The 19,473-nt window shown below is 38.8% G+C and overlaps 1 protein-coding gene and 1 long non-coding RNA gene across 2 annotated transcripts; both read right to left on the bottom strand.

Annotated features, from left to right (window-relative positions):
* Positions 1-456: 456 nt before the first annotated feature.
* On the bottom strand, positions 457-7,037 carry LOC131022873 (uncharacterized). Its single transcript, XM_057952420.1, has 2 exons — positions 4,808-7,037; positions 457-860 (listed from the first exon to the last, which is right to left on the bottom strand). The coding sequence occupies exons 1-2, from the start codon at positions 7,035-7,037 to the stop codon at positions 457-459; spliced, it is 2,634 nt and encodes an 877-aa protein (XP_057808403.1).
* Positions 7,038-11,907: 4,870 nt separating this feature from the next.
* On the bottom strand, positions 11,908-14,443 carry LOC131022292 (uncharacterized). Its single transcript, XR_009101227.1, has 3 exons — positions 14,168-14,443; positions 12,713-12,775; positions 11,908-12,108 (listed from the first exon to the last, which is right to left on the bottom strand). It is a non-coding gene; the product is annotated as an uncharacterized LOC131022292 (long non-coding RNA).
* Between the last annotated feature and the right edge of the window lie 5,030 nt (positions 14,444-19,473).

The following is a 19,473-nucleotide window of genomic DNA, read 5'->3' on the forward strand; positions in this document are numbered from 1 at the left end:
ATTAGCCCAATTTCAAATTAAAAAATCGGCCCAACTCTCAAGCCCAAACTTAGCCCAACACTAGCCCAACAACTTTACAAACTCGGCCCACTGACTCGGCCCAAAAAGAGAGCCCAACTCCCCAAGCCCTACATCTCTTCTTCCTCAAACTCACTCAGCCGCTCCATCACTCTTTCTCTCCTTCACGAAAATCGTTCTCTCTCTCTCTCTATGCCTTCCGGCAACATCCGCCCCAGCCTCCCTCTCCGAACTCCGGCCACCTCTCCCTCGGTTCTGTGACTCAACCCGACGGTACCCCGTGCGCCGCCTCCTTCCTCGGCTGCGGCGAAGATGCCGCCGCTGCCTCTCTCCTTCTCTCACTCTTTCTTCTCCTCCGGCAACGGCGACCGCTGCCGGTCACCTGCTCTTCCTCGACTTTTCTTATCTCTCTCTCTCAAATCACACGCAGACACACACTCACGCCCACACAACAAGCGGCGCGGCTTCTCCGGCGACAACAGCTGCCGGCAATCGCCCCATCTCCATCTGATCTCTCTCTCTTCGGCTGGTAACGGCCGCCCGGTTCTTCTTCTCTCCCTCAAACGTCCGTGGCCGAGCAGCAACGCCGCCGCCTTCCTCCTTGACAGACGAACAGCAGCAGCCATCGGCCACCACCGTCGTCGATCTCCCCATCTCTGGACCACCGATCGACCTCAAAGACCGAGACCGCCGTCGCTCCCTCCGCCGAACAGCCCCGCCGTCCAGCCGCCGTCCACTCTCCTCTCTTTCTGGATCGACGGGCAGCAGGAGCACCAGGCCACCGCCGTCGTCGCCAATCCCCTCTGCCTCCTCCGTTTCCCCCAGTCGGACCACCCCCAAGACTCACGCACACACACATATACAAGTTCTTTTATTTTTTTTATAAAATGTTCTTGAAATCATTCAGTGACTCGTTTTGTAAAAACATAATCTTGCAGTTCGGTTATCAAAATTAAACATGTATGCTCTTCTCTAATAGTCGATTCAGTAGATATCTTGCTCATTAGCATATATGAACAGTTATGCATTTCATATGTTGACTCTGTGATACATATAGGTAACATGAATGTATGTGTATGTGTGTTTCTTGTTTGGGCAGATGTGATTTGTGTGTCTATAATGGTGATTTAGATGCCTCATTCAATATTGCAAAAACAAGTAATGGAGTTTTTAAAAGATGAAACCTTGTGATGGTTCTTTGAGCTGGGGCCTGGGACTTCAGTGATCTGCAAAGCATTTTCTTGGATTGATTGTTGTGGGATGAAGGAGGACTTTGGCTGATGATATAAAAGGGATGCACAGGGTGGGGTGACTGCACGGCTATGCTGTTACTTTTTCAAGAGTAGATGTGTGAATGAAAGAAAATAGAGTGTAGGAAGACTTTAATTGTGTGAATGAAGGAAAATAGAGTGTAGGAAGACTTTAATTGCGTGAATGAAGGAAAATAGAGTGTAGGAAGACTTTAATTGTAGGGAGTGGCTTGATGGTAAGTGTTGCTAAAAGCAATGAAATAACGTGATGTGACAATTAAAACATCTATGATGAATTGTCAAACTGAAATAATTCTTTAGGGTTCAAATGCTCGTATAAAAAAAATTCAAATGCTCAATTTAAATAAATATGCAATGCATAAGAATTTAAATAACTCAATTTACAAATATATTTTTGTAAATCGTCTTTGTTGGAATTAAAATAAATTCATTTTCTTTTATTCGGCGTGAATCATCTTCCTATCTAAGTTCAAAATTTTTCTAAACTTAGCTCGAGGAAACGGGGTATTACAATGAGCGACGACCAAATTATCGCACAAGCCCAAACGATGTACGAGGCGAATTTTAGGAAGAGATTCGGCTACATCAAAGCTTGGAAAGTCCTGCACGAGTGTGAAAGGTTCTCGTCGTAAGCCGCAGATGTCCACTCCACGAAGAAGTCGAAGGGCTCCGAAAGCCAAGCAACCACCACTTCTTCGGAGCTGAGTATTACGACAAGGCCCCAAGGCCAAAAAGAGACAAAGCGAGACAAGGGCAAGGGAAGAAGGGGAATGAGTTTTCGGGAAATTCACCGTACTCCGATGCCCTTTAGAAGGTCGCCGAAAGCATGCCCTTCAAACGAGCCACATTGCCGATGCCAAAAAAATGCAAGTCGAGTTGAAAAGGGAGGAGCTCGATATGAAGCTCTTGAACACGAATACTACGCACATGAAGGATGCACAATTGGCCTTGCACAACCACATGATCCAAGAAGTGCGTCTAGGCTTATTTAAATTATGATTTTAATTCATGGAATTGTTTTTCTTTAGTTTAAATTATGTAATTTTTTTTAATTTAAATTATTTAATATTTATTTTTATTGCAATGTTAGAATTTTAATTTTAATGAAATTTGGAATTTTAAAATTAAAGTGTAGAATTGAGGATTTTATGAAAATATTCAATATCTGTCACGACCGGGCTTAACTAAGGATAGTTAATCCGGGGAATCATGACCAAGGGAGGGAATTAAGAAGCGGGAATAAGAAATGGATTAATTTTTAGAAGCGGATCGAAAGTTTACACTGAACCGAAAGAAACTTTTAATGTATAAAGAAGCCACTTTTTATAAACTTGAAAGGATTTCACAAGCCAAAGATGTAATTTACATAAGAGAATCACAGTAGAGAAGACCTATTGTGATCTTTACACAAAATAAGTGTTCGAAGCGGAAGACTGACTGGAGAGCCATGTTAAAGACATGCGTCTCGAAATATACATTCAAACAAAACAAAATACCGCTCGACACCATCTCATCATCGTCTCTGCTCAACCTGCACGTTTATAAATACATACATGGCTGAGTATAAAATACTCAATGGACACATGCCAAAGATACGTACATGCATACTAAAGCTGTAAATTATCATGCCTTTTCTCATAGCGTACAGAGGTTTTAGTAAAAAGTCTGCACCCACTAGTCATTTACTTGTACTAAAGTTCGTCTGATCAGACTATGTTCTTTTGTACTCTACCATATCTGCAATGTTAACTGTGTGCCGAGAAGGTGGCCACCTTCTACGGTCACTGACCGGCCGATATGCTAAACCGGCTCACGATCCTAGACTGGCCGATACGCTAAACCGGCTCACGGTCCTAGACCGGCCGATATGCTAACCGGTTCACGGTCCTAGGCCGGCCGATATGCTAGATCGGCTCACGGTCCCTTGTGTACACTAATCCTGTCTAACATCTGGATAGAACAGGATCCGAATTCGATTAACTGCTGGTGCCAGATAGGTATCATACATAAATCTTAAAATTGCTAGGCAATGATAATAGTTCGCAAGATTTTATTCAACTGCAGCATAATCTAAACTTTGATTTTTATATAAGAAAGCCCACCTGTTCGTGGTCTGACAATCCAGGTGATTCTGAACTATGGATTCACATTTTCTTGTATATGACCTTCAGTATAAAATAACTAACTAAATAAATAGCGAGAAAAATAATATGGATTTAACTTAAAGAATACTTATATGGGTCTTAAGGGATATTCTTTTAAATATGGACTGAAAACTAATTGTCATTTGGCAACCTTATCAACAAATACCAACATAGATTCAAATGTGGTACCCATTCTAATTAATAATTAAATATGAACTTAAAATAGATATAAGTCCTATTTTTCCTCTTCTTTTTAGTACTTAATTCTCTCATAATCTAGTATCTAATTTATGCATAAATATTTAGGATAATAAATTATTAATAGCTACTTAAAAGAATTCTATATGTTTGAACACTTTAATTAATCACTTTTAATTATTAGTGAATAGCTATAATCGTTTATAGATATAATCTAAAATAATTCTATTTTTTAAATTAATGAATAGCTAATCATATTTACATAAATTATTGGGCTCAAATAATAATAAACTTAATCCAATAAATAAATTAAGGATCCAATTAACTAAATTAAATCCATCTTCCAACTTACTATCAAGGCCCAATTTTAATTAAGTCAACTAGAAATATTAATAGGCCCTCCAGAACTTATTTAACCAAGCCCATGGAGATTTAATAGGCTAAAAAAAATTATTACAAGCCCAATTATAATTATCATAATCTCTATTTAATAAGTTAAACCTTATACAATACTATAAATTAAATCTTCCTTCATTACGTATCTCCTTCTCTTTCTTCATTCCCTACCGCTTCTCTCTGTCTCTCTCTTTCCCGGCGAGCGTCGCCGGCCTCTGCCGCCTCCGGCGCGGCGAGGTCGGCCTCTTCTCTTTCACCTTCTTTTCTTTCTTTCTTTCCCTTTTCCTGAATCTGAAATAGATCTAGGGTTTTCTTTATTTCCTGAATTTGAAATAGATCTAGGGTTTCCTGAATCTGCTATGATGGATTGCGTCGTATGCGGGGGTTGTACCACTTCTAAACTCATTCTACTAAAGTTTTCTACTAGTTCTTTCTCCTGAGTAAGGAAAAATCCCAACTGTGGTTGAGTTTTACGACTTAAAGCATCAGCAACCACATTAGCTTTGCCAGGGTGGTAGTTTATTCCACAATCGTAATCTTTTACTAATTCGAGCCACCTTCTTTGTCTCATGTTCAAATCCTCTTGCTCGAAGAAGTATTTTAGACTTTTGTGGTCTGTGAAGATTTCACATCGTACTCCATAAAGGTGATGTCTCCAAATCTTTAGCGCATGCACTACTGCTGCTAACTCTAGGTCATGCGTAGGATAGTTCAATTCGTGAGGCCTAAGTTGTCGAGATGCATAGGCTATCACTCTTCCTTCTTGCATTAATACACAACCTAGTCCACTCTTTGATGCATCAGTGTAGATGTCATAACCTTTATTAGCTTCTGGTACGGCTAGAACTGGTGCTGTAGTCAATTTTCTTTTTAGTTCTTGGAAGCTTTCCTCACATTCGCCTGTCCATGTGAACTTACTTCCCTTTCTGAGCAATTGTGTCATGGGTCTTGCTATTTTCGAAAATCCTTCAATAAATCTCCTGTAATACCCTGCTAAGCCTAAGAAACTCCTTATTTCATTAGGGTTAGTTGGCGCTTTCCACTCTTGTACCGTCTGTACTTTCGCAGGGTCCACCTTGATTCCCTCGGATGACACAACATGTCCAAGAAATGTTACTTCATTGAGCCAGAATTCACATTTGCTAAACTTCCCATAAAGTTGTTCCGTTCTTAGTGTTTCTAGAACTATTCTTAAATGTTTTTCATGTTCTGCTTGGTTTTGAGAATAAACCAAGATATCATCAATGAACACTAGAACAAATTTATCTAGGTATGGGTGGAAGACTCGGTTCATGAGGTCCATAAATACCGCTGGGGCATTCGTCAATCCGAATGGTACAACTACAAATTCGTAATGTCCATATCTCGTTCTAAATGCGGTTTTAGGGATGTCTTCCTGTTTGATTTTCAACTGATGGTATCCAGATCTTAAATCGATTTTTGAGAATACACTTGCACCCTTCAGTTGATCAAACAAATCTTCAATCCTCGGCAACGGATATTTATTCTTGAGCGTGATTTTGTTGATCTCACGGTAATCAATGCACATTCTCATTGTGCCGTCTTTCTTTTTTACAAAAAGTACCGGTGCTCCCCATGGTGATACACTAGGTCTGATAAAACCTAGGTCCAACAGTTCTTGAAGTTGAATCTTTAATTCTTCCAGTTCCTTTGGAGCCATTCTATAAGGTGTCTTTGATATTGGGGCAGATCCAGGTTCCAAATCATTCGCAAGCTCTATTTGTCGATTTGGTGGTAACCCGGGCAACTTTTCCGGAAAAACATCTTGGAATTCCCGTACAACTGCTACTTCATCTATTGTTTTCGTACCCTTAACTTCTCCACTCAAATAAACAAGATAGGCTTGAGAACCCTTCTTTTTCATTATCTTCCTTGCTTGCAGCGCTGAAATTACGGGTACCCTCCTACCCATACTAATTCCATGAAAACTCGTTGGTTCTTTTCCTGGGGGTTGGAAAGAAATTTGCCTCTCATTACAACGGATTGTGGCATAATTCTTAGTTAACCAATCCATGCCTAAAATTATATTTGTGTCCCACATAGGCATAAGATTCAAGTTGTTTGCGACCACTTTAAAAGTCCCTAACTCTATTTCTAGGTTAGAGCAACAATGTGACGTGATCGTAGTCCCCCCTATAGGTGAATGTATTTTCATCCTATGCTTAGCTTGTTCTGTTTTTAATTCCAAAGTATCCGCGCATGCATTTGCTATGAAAGAGTGCGATGCACCAGTATCAAACAGAACTATGACAGGTATATCCAAAAGTTTACCCATACCTGCCAGGTTTCCCTGAGTTTTCTCAGGTTGCTTCTGTTTCAGAGGATAAGCTCTAATTTGCGGAATCAGCTGCTGATGTTGTGGATTCGGTGGCTGTCGTTGATGTTGCTGTTGTAGTTGGGGGTATCCTTGAACCGCTCTTAGAGGTTGGACTCGAGTTGGTTGGTTCTGTCTGAATCCTGATCCTTGTTGTTTGGTTGGGCAAAATTTTGAAAAGTGACCCTTCTGGCCACAGGTATAACAAGCATCACTACCAGCTTTACACACACCTGGGTGTACTCGATTACATTTTGGACAAGTGGGAATCTTTTGTTGTCCTTGAATATTTTCCCTGGGTCCAAAATTAAATGGTTTTTCCAACCCTTGTTGTTGAGGTTGTCCCTGTCCCTGCCATATCTTTTTATTGGGTTGGTTATTCCCCGTGTCATTCCACTTTCGCTTTCCTTTGAAATTCTGAGACTGCATCGGTGGGGGTGCTGGCATAAACATTGGTATAGGTATTACCCTTTCTGCTGGCATAGCGGCTTCTATATCCAATGCTCTACTGAGCGCATCTGTATAAGTCAATCCATCATGACCGGCTAAGGTCATCCTAATCTCAGGTCGTAACCCACTGCAAAATTTCTCTGACATTTTCTGACCAGTATCTACTTGGGTCAGTGCGTAACGAGATAAGTCACAAAATATTATGTCGTACTCGGTGACTGTCATCTTAATTATATAATCAACAATAGTATAAATACGGTGGGGCTACTACAATATCACCAATATTCATATTTGTATTCGAGTTAATCACAAAATTTCGTATTTGAATATCAAAATTTTGAATTGAATACCAAACTAGACCAAAAATATTTGATTCGTTTAATAAAGGGAAAAAATATAATTATGCTATTTTTCTAATATAAATAAAAGCAATTAATATCAAACAATGAAATGCTTACTATATTTTTATTAAATTATTATTCAATACTCATTAAATCCTTGAATATAAATATAAATAATATAAAGCATTATTTAACAATATATATCATAAAAAGATAAATAATAATATATGTATAAGTATTAGATACATAATATATATAATTTCATTGTTATCTAAGTTGATAATTTAACTTAATTATAGTGTACTAAAATAATTTTAAAAGTTATAGGGTTACGTATATATTATGTTATACTATATAATAAAAAACTATATACGTATTATATATTATATGTTATATATATTGATATTAATATACCAATAATTTCGTTATACCGTAAGGTATGGTATACCGATTTTCGGTATGGTATACCGCACTATCGGTACGACAACGGTATGGAAATTCTCATACCGAACTTTTCGGTATGCCGATCTTCGGTATACCAAAAAGTAGATACGACAACGGTATGAAAATTCTCATACCGCAATTTATGGTATGGTATACGGTATGATGGAAAATTTTCGGCATACCGTACCGATCCACCCCTAATCCCAAGCAATGGGCTAGTTGGTGGAGTGAGTGTGTTAATTATCACGAATATGTGCGCAGAGACATTCCAATTACACAACATAGGGGCTGATATTGTTGGTAAGTTACTGAATGTGCGAAAATTGCAGGTATTAGGGTACCCGACAAGTTCCGTCGGGTCGGGGTTGGGTATGGGAGGGAGCCTGTTCTCGGAGTCGGGTACCCTCAAATTTTGGGTAGGGATGGAATATTTTAGAGAAACACTGTTCGACTGATTGTAATCAATTTTGATTAATTTAACCCATATTATTCGGGTTCGATCCGTTTTGAGCAATTTACGTTGGATCCGATCGAATTGTAATTGTCGAATGTGATTGTAGGGCGAATTCATCAATTAGGGAGCATTTCTAAGGCTTTAGCGGTGTTGATCGGGAATTATTCAATGGAAGCCAAAGCGGAGGGGAACAAGTATAGCATAATCGTTCCCACTTTCAACGAGCGCCTCAACATCGCTCTGATTGTTTACCTCATCTTCAAGCATCTCCCGTGAGTCTTTCTCCTTGTTTGTGTGTGATTCTGATTACTATAGTTGAAGATGATTGTGGAAGTTGGCAATAAATGTTTGAATTGGATCCTTGAATTTTATGTGAATACGTGATAATTGCTTTGCCGTTATGGTTGCGGTAATGGTAGATAGAAAGAGGTGAAATTTGCTGGAATTGATACAGATGGGACTTTAAGATTATTTTTTCCGGGCAATGTATTGCTAATTTTTAAAAGAATTGCTTGGTGGTATTTGCGCTTGATTCTTTTTCTTGAGCTGTTTGTAGGGATACTTTTGAATGTTCAGTTTTCAGAAGTGAATTTGAAAGTTAATCATTAGGAATCCCAGTTTCATATTCGTTACACTAATCAACCCTAAAGACTTAAAAAGTTCAATATTATTTGGTTGTTTTAATGGCTGCTAGATATCCAAAAACGCTTCGACACTTCTCATAATGTTCTTGTGGAGTCCTTGGTAGATTCTTAGTAGTGGTTCTTGTTTCCTAGAGTAGAAACATGAGACATGTTTTCACATGCATGGGATGGTAATATTTTCATTGCCTTGATATATGGGGATTAAACTATTTAGCAATTAAGTTTGTAATCCTTATTTAATAACTATTAGCTGGTTCTTCCTCTGGATCAATTTTTAGGAATGTAATGTCCCGATGATGGGGTTTGCTCCGTTCTCGCAAGCCTCAAATATCTTGGCTAAAGAAAATCTTCGAACGTCGGCGGTGCTCCCAAACATCCAAGATGATTCGGAGGAGGAGAAGCCGAAATCCAAGACCACCCGCGCCCAATACTCCAGCGAAGAGACCGAGCTCGTGACAATATTGTGGGCGGAGGCTACCCACAATTCTATTTTCAGAACTTCCCAAAAGTTGCTCCAATATTGGGGATCAATCACCGAGAAGTACAGCAACCTCAAACCGGTGGGAGCGCCGACACGTAAGCCGGATCATCTCAAATCCCACTTCGCACCAAAAGGACACGAAATTTTTCGAGGGCTACTACAACACTTGCAAGGACCAGGGGGGCAGCGGTATGAGCGACGACCAAATTATCGAACAAGCCCAAACGATGTACGAGGCGAATTTTAGGAAGAGATTCGGCTACATCAAAGCTTGGAAAGTCCTGCACGAGTGTGAAAGGTTCTCGTCGTAAGCCGCAGATGTCCACTCCACGAAGAAGTCGAAGGGCTCCGAAAGCCAAGCAACCACCACTTCTTCGGAGCCGAGTATTACGACAAGGCCCCAAGGCCAAAAAGCGACAAAGCGAGACAAGGGCAAGGGAATAAGGGGGAAGAGTTTTCGGGAAAGTCACCGTACTCCGAAGCCCTTTAGAAGGTCGCCGAAAGCATGAAGGAGCATGCCCTTCAAACGAGCCACATTGCCGAGGCCAAAAAAATGCAAGCCGAGTTGAAAAGGAAGGAGCTCGATATGAAGCTCTTGAACACGGATACTACGCACATGACGGATGCACAATTGGTCTTGCACAACCACATGATCCAAGAAGTGCGTCTAGGCTTATTTAAATTATGATTTTAATTCATGGAATTTTTTTTCTTTAGTTTAAATTATGTAATTTTTTTTTAATTTAAATTATTTAATATTTATTTTTATTGCAATGTTAGAATTTTAATTTTAATGAAATTTGGAATTTTATAATCAACAATAGTATAAATACGGTGGGGCTACTACAATATCACCAATATTCATATTTGTATTCGAGTTAATCACAAAATTTCGTATTCGAATATCAAAAATTTGAATTGAATACCAAACTAGACCAAAAATATTTGATTCATTTAATAAAGGGAAGAAATATAATTATGCTATTTTTCTAATATAAATAAAAGCAATTAATATCAAACAATGAAATGCTTACTATATTTTTATTAAATTATTATTCAATACTCATTAAATCCTTGAATAAAAATAAAAATAATATAAAGCATTATTTAACAATATATATCATAAAAAGATAAATAATAATATATGTATAAGTATTAGATACAAAATATATATAATTTCATTGTTATCTAAGTTGATAATTTAACATAATTATAGTGTACTAAAATAATTTTAAAAGTTATAGGGTTACGTATATATTATGTTATACTATATAATAAAAAACTATATACGTATTATATATTATATGTTATATACATTGATATTAATATACCAATAATTTCGTTATACCGTAAGGTATGGTATACCGATTTTCGGTATGGTATACCGCACTATCGGTACGACAACGGTATGGAAATTCTCATACCGAACTTTTCGGTATGCCGATCTTCGGTATACCGAAAAGTACGGTACGACAACGGTATGAAAATTCTCATACCGCAATTTATGGTATGGTATACGGTATGATGGAAAATTTTCGGCATACCGTACCGATCCACCCCTAATCCCAAGCAATGGGCTAGTTGGTGGAGTGAGTGTGTTAATTTTCACGAATATGTGCGCAGAGACATTCCAATTACACAACATAGGGGCTGATATTGCTGGTAAGTTACTGAATATGCGAAAATTGCGGGTATTAGGGTACCCGACAAGTTCCGTCGGGTACCCTCAAATTTTGGGTAGGGATGGAATATTTTAGAGAAACACTGTTCGACTGATTGTAATCAATTTTGATTAATTTAACCCATATTATTCGGGTTCGATCCGTTTTGAGCAATTTACGTTGGATCCGATCGAATTGTAATTGCCGAATGTGATTGTAGGGCGAATTCATCAATTAGGGAGCATTTCTAAGGCTTTAGCGGTGTTGATCGGGAATTATTCAATGGAAGCCAAAGCGGAGGGGAACAAGTATAGCATAATCGTTCCCACTTTCAACGAGCGCCTCAACATCGCTCTGATTGTTTACCTCATCTTCAAGCATCTCCCGTGAGTCTTTCTCCTTGTTTGTGTGTGATTCTGATTACTATAGTTGAAGATGATTGTGGAAGTTGGCAATAAATGTTTGAATTGGATCCTTGAATTTTATGTGAATACGTGATAATTGCTTTGCCGTTATGGTTGCGGTAATGGTAGATAGAAAGAGGTGAAATTTGCTGGAATTGATACAGATGGGACTTTAAGATTATTTTTTCCGGGCAATGTATTGCTAATTTTTAAGAGAATTGCTTGGTGGTATTTGCGCTTGATTCTTTTTCTTGAGCTGTTTGTAGGGATACTTTTGAATGTTCAGTTTTCAGAAGTGAATTTGAAAGTTAATCATTAGGAATCCCAGTTTCATATTCGTTACACTAATCAACCCTAAAGACTTAAAAAGTTCAATATTATTTGGTTGTTTTAATGGCTGCTAGATATCCAAAAACGCTTCGACACTTCTCATAATGTTCTTGTGGAGTCCTTGGTAGATTCTTAGTAGTGGTTCTTGTTTCCTAGAGTAGAAACATGAGACATGTTTTCACATGCATTGTCACGACCGGCCCTAATTAAGGATAATTAAGCCGGGGAAACCGTGACTAATGGAGGGAGATTAGAAGCGGGGTAGAAAGGGGGATAATAAAACAAGGAATGATCGCATTTCATCATTTTTTAACAAAAGGAATATTTATAATATCACGGAGGTTTAGTCGTATAGACTCAAATAACTAGTAAGTTCGGATAACTCCGACTTAACCAAAATAACATAAAACTTCTGAGTACGCAGCGGAAAAAGGTTCTGATTACATGTATGAAGACATGTATCCCTAGAGTTCATTAATACATAATAAGACAAAAGAGTCCTGCTCGTCACTTCATCACTATCGGCAGCTGCTCAACCTGCACATTTAGAAATATATGCAGGGCTTGAGTACAAAAGTACTCAGTGGGCACGTATGCCTAAGTATAAAAATACATGCTTCAAAACTGTAAATTGTCATGCCATCATAAACAGTACAGCAAGGGAGTTTTTCGCTAAAAAGGCCCAAGCTTACTAAATTCATTTGTGATTCTTAGAGTTCGACTGCAGTCTAAGTTCTCTTGTAATCTATCATATCTGGAACTGTGTGCCGGAGAGGTGGCCACCTCTCACGGTCACTTGACCGGCCAACCCGCTAGATGACTCACGGTCACTGGTGTACACTAGTCCTGGCAGGATAGCTATCAACTGCTCAAGACCCGAATTCGATTACATAACTGGCAAAGCCACATCAGATAGATATCATACCAAACATTGAAACATTTATGGCAAGACAACAGTTGAAATAATTTTCAATTCAAGGATTTTGTAACGAAATAACTTGCTCAAATGTAACATTAAACTCATTTGATAGATATATATAAAACTGAAATTAACAGTTAAATCATCTCATGCATTCATTCGTATAAGAGGCCTACGACACGCAGGGGATCTCTATATACATATAGTAAAAGTAATGCCCACCTGATAGTGAAGCTTTGCTACAGTTCAGTAACTCATTGACTAGCTCTTACTCTTTCGCTTAACCTTGAATGCGAGAACATAAGGTCAAACCTTAGCTCGATTAAAATTCTCAAATAAATGAGAATGCGTAAAATAAATATGCATGGCTCATATTCCTTTAATTATTATTCTGCGACAATAATCTGAGAAATTCTAATAATAATCCAAACTATAGGATTAAAACTCGTCTTATGAGGTTGGATTATTGATCTTAATTAATCCACTCATCTTAGGGTTTGCTAACCCGCTTACTAATCTCATAACCTTGTTTTAAAATTAAATCCAATTAATCTGATAATAATCTTAATCGGACTAAATAAAATATTAACAACACTCCAATTACTAATAGGAGCCCAACATAGTGCAAATTCATTAAGAATTTAATAGAAAATATGGGCCCGCATTGAAGTCCAAAATAAATAAATATAGCAGTCCATCTACAAAATAATACTCTTAGGCCCAATTGAGGAAATAAATTAGTCCACTATTAAATAAAACAATCAGCCCAAGGTAGGCCCATAATACTTAGCCCATTCCAACTAAAAGGATGGCCCAATTCCCATTCCTATTTTCCTCAATATGGCTGAACATCAGCCTTTCCCTCAAATCACTCTCGCTCTCCTCTCTCTCACGCTTAACACGCTCGGCTATCTCTCTCAATTCACAATCCGAATCTCTCTCTTCTTTTTCTCAAGGCCGACGCTTGGCCTCTTCTTCTCCGGTCAGGACCGCTCGGCCACTTTCATCCAGAAGTCTCGCCGCCTCTTGCTCCGGTCGGTGTCTGCTGCCTCCGTCGAGCGGCCGCTGCTGTCATGCCTTTGCCTGGAATCCGGCGAGAGATCGCCGCCTGGGAGCAGCGCCGTTCATCTCCCTCTTTCTCTCCATCTGTCCTCCGCTGAGGAACCCGCCGCTGTCACTCGATTTCCGCCGAGCCCCGACGCCGCTGCTGCTACTGGAAGGCCGGCTTCGCCGTGCCGCTGCACTCCAGAATCGGCGAGATTCGCCGCCGCGGAAGCTCGCCGGAGAGACGACGATAAGCCGCCTCAACCGTCGGCTCTTTCTCTCTTTCGATCTCGACTCCCAGCGAAGTCGCAGCGACAAGCCACCAGTCAGCCTCCCATCTCGATTTATTGAATCAGGTACAGTAAAATACCCCCCATTCCCCTTAAAATTCTAAGTTCGGTGTGAAAGTAAATCTCTTGGAAACTAGTATTCTATGATTCTCATAAATGATATTGCTGTATTGGGTGTTTGTGTTCAAGAGTCAATCTACTAAACTGAACTTAAGGTACTTGTCTCACATAAAAATTCTAGTGTTATGCCATTCACTTCATGCTTTACTCTAAATAATTAAATCTGATGATATGCTTATTGGTGTGAATCATGTAGCATGAAGAGTACTGAGATAGTATATACCTTGCATGAGTTTGTGTTGGTGGCTGCTGTTATTATTGAATTCAATGGGAAAGGAACTCTCGATACTTGGCAGTTGGCAGCAGGAATTAACTTCTCTTCATCTCCCTTTCTGGTGGTTGGTGTATGAGAGAAGGAATGAAGTGTTAGGCTGGTGCTTTAATAAGTGAGTTGTTGGCTGTAAAGTCAAAGGATTGGAGATGGTGGTTGGCTGAGTTGAAGGGAGGAGCCGATTGGTCTTCTCTCATTTTTCTTCTTTTTACACTCACGCGTTATCTCCCGCATGCTATCTCCCGCATGCTTGTAGGTATGTAGCTGTAGTGTTTTGTGATAGTGATAGGTTTTGATTGTAAGTAGGGAATAGTGGTGATGTAAATAATTCCCTACGGTCATTGTGTAAAGTTGTATCTGACAATCTAATTTCTTTGTATCATCGCATATCTATAAAATTGGTTCTAGGTTTTGCTGAATAACTATGCTTCGATATAACATCTCTACGAATTAAATAACTAATTTAACTCGTTCTCATTAGTCGGAACTAAATCACGACTTTCAAGTAACTAATAGAAATAAAATCTCTATCGCATATAAAATAACAACTTTAACTTGACTTTGCTAAGTCAATTATAAATCTGAAAATATAAATTATTGACTGGCTCAATAATTTATATTGCGGTTTTTCTCACTCGAGTTAACAAGCACAACTGAAATAATAATAGGCATAGTATACATACAATTTAGAATCATAGCTGAATTTTAAACATAAATAATTACTGTTTTTTTTTATTATTATTATTATTAAATAGTGAAGGATGCAACAATAATTATCGCATTACTGGTCTTAATCATAAATAAAAGAGTGGGCTACTACATACTACCCCTCTTAACAAAAATTTCGTCCCGAAATTTGCATATCATCTCTAAAGTTTTGATATCTTTCTAGTATTTTACCTTCAAGCTTTCATGTAGTTTCTTTTTATCCATGGTGTCTCCATGGATTTTCACTAAAGTGATGAACTCGTTTCTAAGCGGTTGCTCTTAACGATCTAAGATGTCTTTTGGCTTTTCTTCATAGCTCAAATTTGGGCTAAGGATCATTTCGTTTTGGGCGGATCACTTCATTTGGATCCAAAACATACTTCTTGAGTTGGGATATGTGGAAAACATTGGACATTCTCATAACTTGGCGGTAACACCAATCTATAGGCTATTGGGCCTATTTTCTAAAATCTCATATGGTCGCACAAGTTGTGGTGTAATCTTTTCTTTTACGTCAATCCTAGTTATTCCCTTGGAGGGTAATACTTTTAGGAAGACTTTGCCTCATACTTTAAAATCTAACTTAGTTCGGCGCGTATCAGCGTAAGATTTCTGTCTATCTTGTGCCTCCTTTATTCGCCCTCTGATCTGGCGGACTATCTCAACCATCTCATTGACCATGTCTGGTCCTGAAACTTTTCTCTCACCCACATTATCCCAGTAAAGCGGGGATCTGCACTCCCTCCCATACAGTGCCTTGTAAGGCACCATATCAATGGTCGCCTGATAACTATTATTGTAGGCAAACTCAATCAATGGCAGCATTGATTCCCAATTTCCGCCTCTATCTAACACCACTGTTCTTAACATGTCTTCGAGGGTCTGAATTGTCCAATCAGATTGCCCATCTGTCTGTGGATGGAAGGCGGTGCTGAAATTTAGCCTCGTGCCTAACTCCTTCTGTAAGCTCATCCAAAATCTAGAAGTAAATTTTGAGTCTCGGTCTGAAGTGATCGACACGGGCACGCCGTGTAAGCGCAGAATCTCTCGAACATACAACTGAGCTAGCTTGTTCGATTAGTATCTAATTGGTATTGTTATACAATGAGCGCATTTCGTGAGTCACTACACTATTACGCAAATGGTGGTGTTCCCTCTTTTCGACTTTGTAAACTAGCCACGAAATCCATTGTAATGTGCTCCCACTTCCAATCTGGAAATTCCAATGGGTGTAACTCATCATATGGTTTTTGGTGTTAAGCCTTCACTCGTTAACATGTTAGGCATCTCTCAACAAATGAAGCTATATCTTTCTTTATATCTATCCACTAAAATTTTCCTTCCTAGTCCTAGTACTTTTTGTGCTTCCCTGGTGGGCAGTATATAATGTGGAATGAGCCTCGCTCATTACCTCATTTTTGAGTTTCTCATCATGTGGGATACACTATCTTTCTTCAAATATTAACGCATCATCTGACGTCTCGTGGTAATGTGCAAGCTTGCCTATTCTTATTGCTAAACGTATTCTCTCCAAGATCTCACCATTTCTTTGTGCATCTAGCACCTTTCCTTTAGAATTGGGTATTACTACCATCGTGCGATAATCCCTTCTACAGATTCTGGTGGTTAAACAACTTCTAAACTTATTTTACAAAAATCCTTCATGAGTTCCTCATCCCGAGTGAGGAGAGATCCCAACTTAAATTGAGTCTTATGACTCGAGGCATCAACTACCATGTTAGCTTTGTCTGGGTGGTAGTTATTAGCACCGCTATAGTCTTTCACTAGTTCGAACCATCTCATCTATCTCATGTTAAGATTCATTTGCTCGAAGAAAATATTTCAAACTTTTGTGGTTTGTGAACATCTCACATCTAAATCCATATAGGTGGTGTCTCTACTACAACTAGTTCTAGATCATGAGTTGGATAGTTCAATTCATGTGGTCTAAGCTTTCATGATGCGTATGCTATCACTCTTCCTTCTTGTGTTAACACGCAATCGAGTACTTTCTTGGACGTGTATACATAATCCACCTATTCTTTGTCAGTCTTTGAAACAGCTAACGCTGGTGCAGTGGTTAACTTCTCCTTAAGCTCTTAAAATCTTTTCTCACATCCTTCTGTCCAAGAAAATTTGATTCACTTCTTGAGTAGTTGCGTCGTTGGTCTTTCTATTTGAAAAAAAATCCTTCTACGAACCTCCTATAGTAACTTGCTAATCCCAAGAAACTCTTGATCTTCTTAGGGTTAGTAGGAGATCTCTATTTGTATACAACTTATATGTTGTCAGGACCCACTCTGATCCCTTCTCATGAGATAATATGTTCCAAAAATGTGACTTCATTGAGCCAAAATTCGCATTCGTTGGACTTGGCATAGAGACGCTATGTTCTCAACGTTTTTAAGACAATTCTCAAGTGTTTCTCATGGTCTTTCTTGTTTTTCGAGTAGATCAAGACATCATTTCTGAAAATTATGACAAATTTGTCTAAGGATAGATGTAACACTCGATTCATGAGATCCATGAACACGACTGGTGCATTAGTCAATCCGAATGACACCACTACGAACTCATAATGGCTATATCTAATTCGGAAGGCCATTTTAGGTACATCCTCTGACCAAATCTTTAGTTGATGATACCAATCCTTAGGTCTATCTTTAAGAATACAGTCACTCCTCTGACCTGATCGAAAAGGTCATTTATCCTCGGCAAGGGTACTTGTTCTTGAATGTCTCCTTGTTCAACTCTTTATAGTTTATACACATTCTCAATGTGTCAATTTCCTCTTTCGAAAAGAATGGTTGCACATCGGCGAGATATTCATGAAACATCAAGAAATTCTCATTCGATTGTCACATCTCTGATGCTTTTCTCGGTTCCTTGTTCTCCATGAAAAATACACAAGGTAGTCCGAATATTCTTTCCTTATCATCTTTATTGCGTCGAGAGTGGAGATGATTGCCTTCTTCTTGCTCATGCTAATTCCATGGGAAAGTGTCAGTTCATTTCCAAAGGGTCGAAAAGAAATTTGTCTTTTGTTGCAAATGATGGTAGTTTGGTTCACAGCTAGCTAATCCACTCCTAAGATTAAGTCAATGTCTCCCATTGGTATAACATACGAGTTATTCACCATGGCTTTGAGTGAATTTATGCTCAGCTTTAAGCTCAAGCACACATGTGTTATCATTGTTGTTGTTGTTGGCGTGGTTACTACTCTTGGTGTGGTGGGGCAAAACATGGATTGCTTGCAGATACGGAGCCTGGACAAGCAAGTTCAGCATAGACCAGTCCCTTGTTCCTTATTCAAACAACGGTTTGCATAATGCCCTTCTGGCTACTGTGTAACAACCTTCACTTCCACTCTTCCGTTATTGCAGCATCTGCCATGGTTCTTGTTACAATTTGGGCAGGGCAAGATTCTTTGTTGGTTATCTCCTATCTGTCTAGGAGTACCCTTTTGGCTTTTGTAGCCTTGTTGCTGGGATGATTGCCCCTGCCATGGTGTCTTTTTCGCTTGACAACTGTTACTGTTGTCCTCTTTTCTTCTTACTCAAATGTTTTGAGTTTGTGCCTGTGGAGGTGTTGGCATAGGCGTCGTTACTGGTTTTTCTCTCGACATATCACAGAACATCCTATCGTACTGAGTAACGATCATTATTCCCTACTTTAGATTGTAAAATCCACTTTTCTTCTTCTTGCGATAGCTTTGGGGTATATACTTATCATATATTTCTGTTTAGAATGATCCCGCGTAAGATTTTCTAATTGTTCAACTGTCATCATTTTTCTCTGTGCTTTCCTTCCTGGTCTGTAAAACGCAAATGAAATTGAAAATGCACTCAATAGCTCTTACCCAAGTCTCAGCTTTTGCTGTATCTCATGTCCTACTGAAGGCAGGTGAGTTTTGTCGTGAAATAGTTCATCTATTCTATGTTCTAGTTGTGGGGTTTTTTTTTTTTTTTTTTTTTAGCCCTAGTACTTTCATTACCTTAGGGAATTCTTCTCCCTCTTCTTGGATGCCCTTGTTTTGGTGGCATACTAATGAGTCGCCATACAATCATCAAAACATACAGTTGTATATCATCACTTCTGTAAACCATTTCTTGATTCTCAAATCTTGCTCACACTCTTTCTCATGAAAGTATATAAATAACATAGCGGAAGTGACTTGCCGCAAAAGACTGATAGGGTCACTACATAGACATGGGAAAATTAGTATTAATGAGGACTATTTCATCAACATTTGAATATAGATATGGTGATCTATCCCAGCATTATACATGATGAACTGGCTATCTTGCAAGGTCATCATGAAAGGGCTCAGTTCCGAAATGCCCTATGAACCAGCGTTTCCGTACTAATACTAGTCATAATAACTAAGCCAACATAGGGCATACAAAAGCATCGAAATGATCGTCGTTTTCAAAATACACAAATAACGTCCTACTAAATGCACAAGAGATTGTCTGTATGCATTACGTACTTGACCCTTGGGTTGAAGCATACGTGTTTGACTGATTTAATCTGATGAGTATCTGTTTATC

Source organism: Salvia miltiorrhiza, chromosome 4 (genome assembly GCF_028751815.1).
Source record: "Salvia miltiorrhiza cultivar Shanhuang (shh) chromosome 4, IMPLAD_Smil_shh, whole genome shotgun sequence".
Taxonomy (NCBI): Eukaryota; Viridiplantae; Streptophyta; class Magnoliopsida; order Lamiales; family Lamiaceae; genus Salvia; species Salvia miltiorrhiza.

Excerpts from the sequence above, each read along its gene's own strand:
- LOC131022873 (XM_057952420.1), bottom strand. The coding sequence starts at position 7,037 with ATGACAGTCACCGAGTACGACATAATATTTTGTGACTTATCTCGTTAC. Across the intron at positions 861-4,807 it reads TGCATCAAAGAGTGGACTAG|TCTTGGGGGTGGTCCGACTG; the intron begins GTTGTGTATTAA and ends TGTGTGCGTGAG.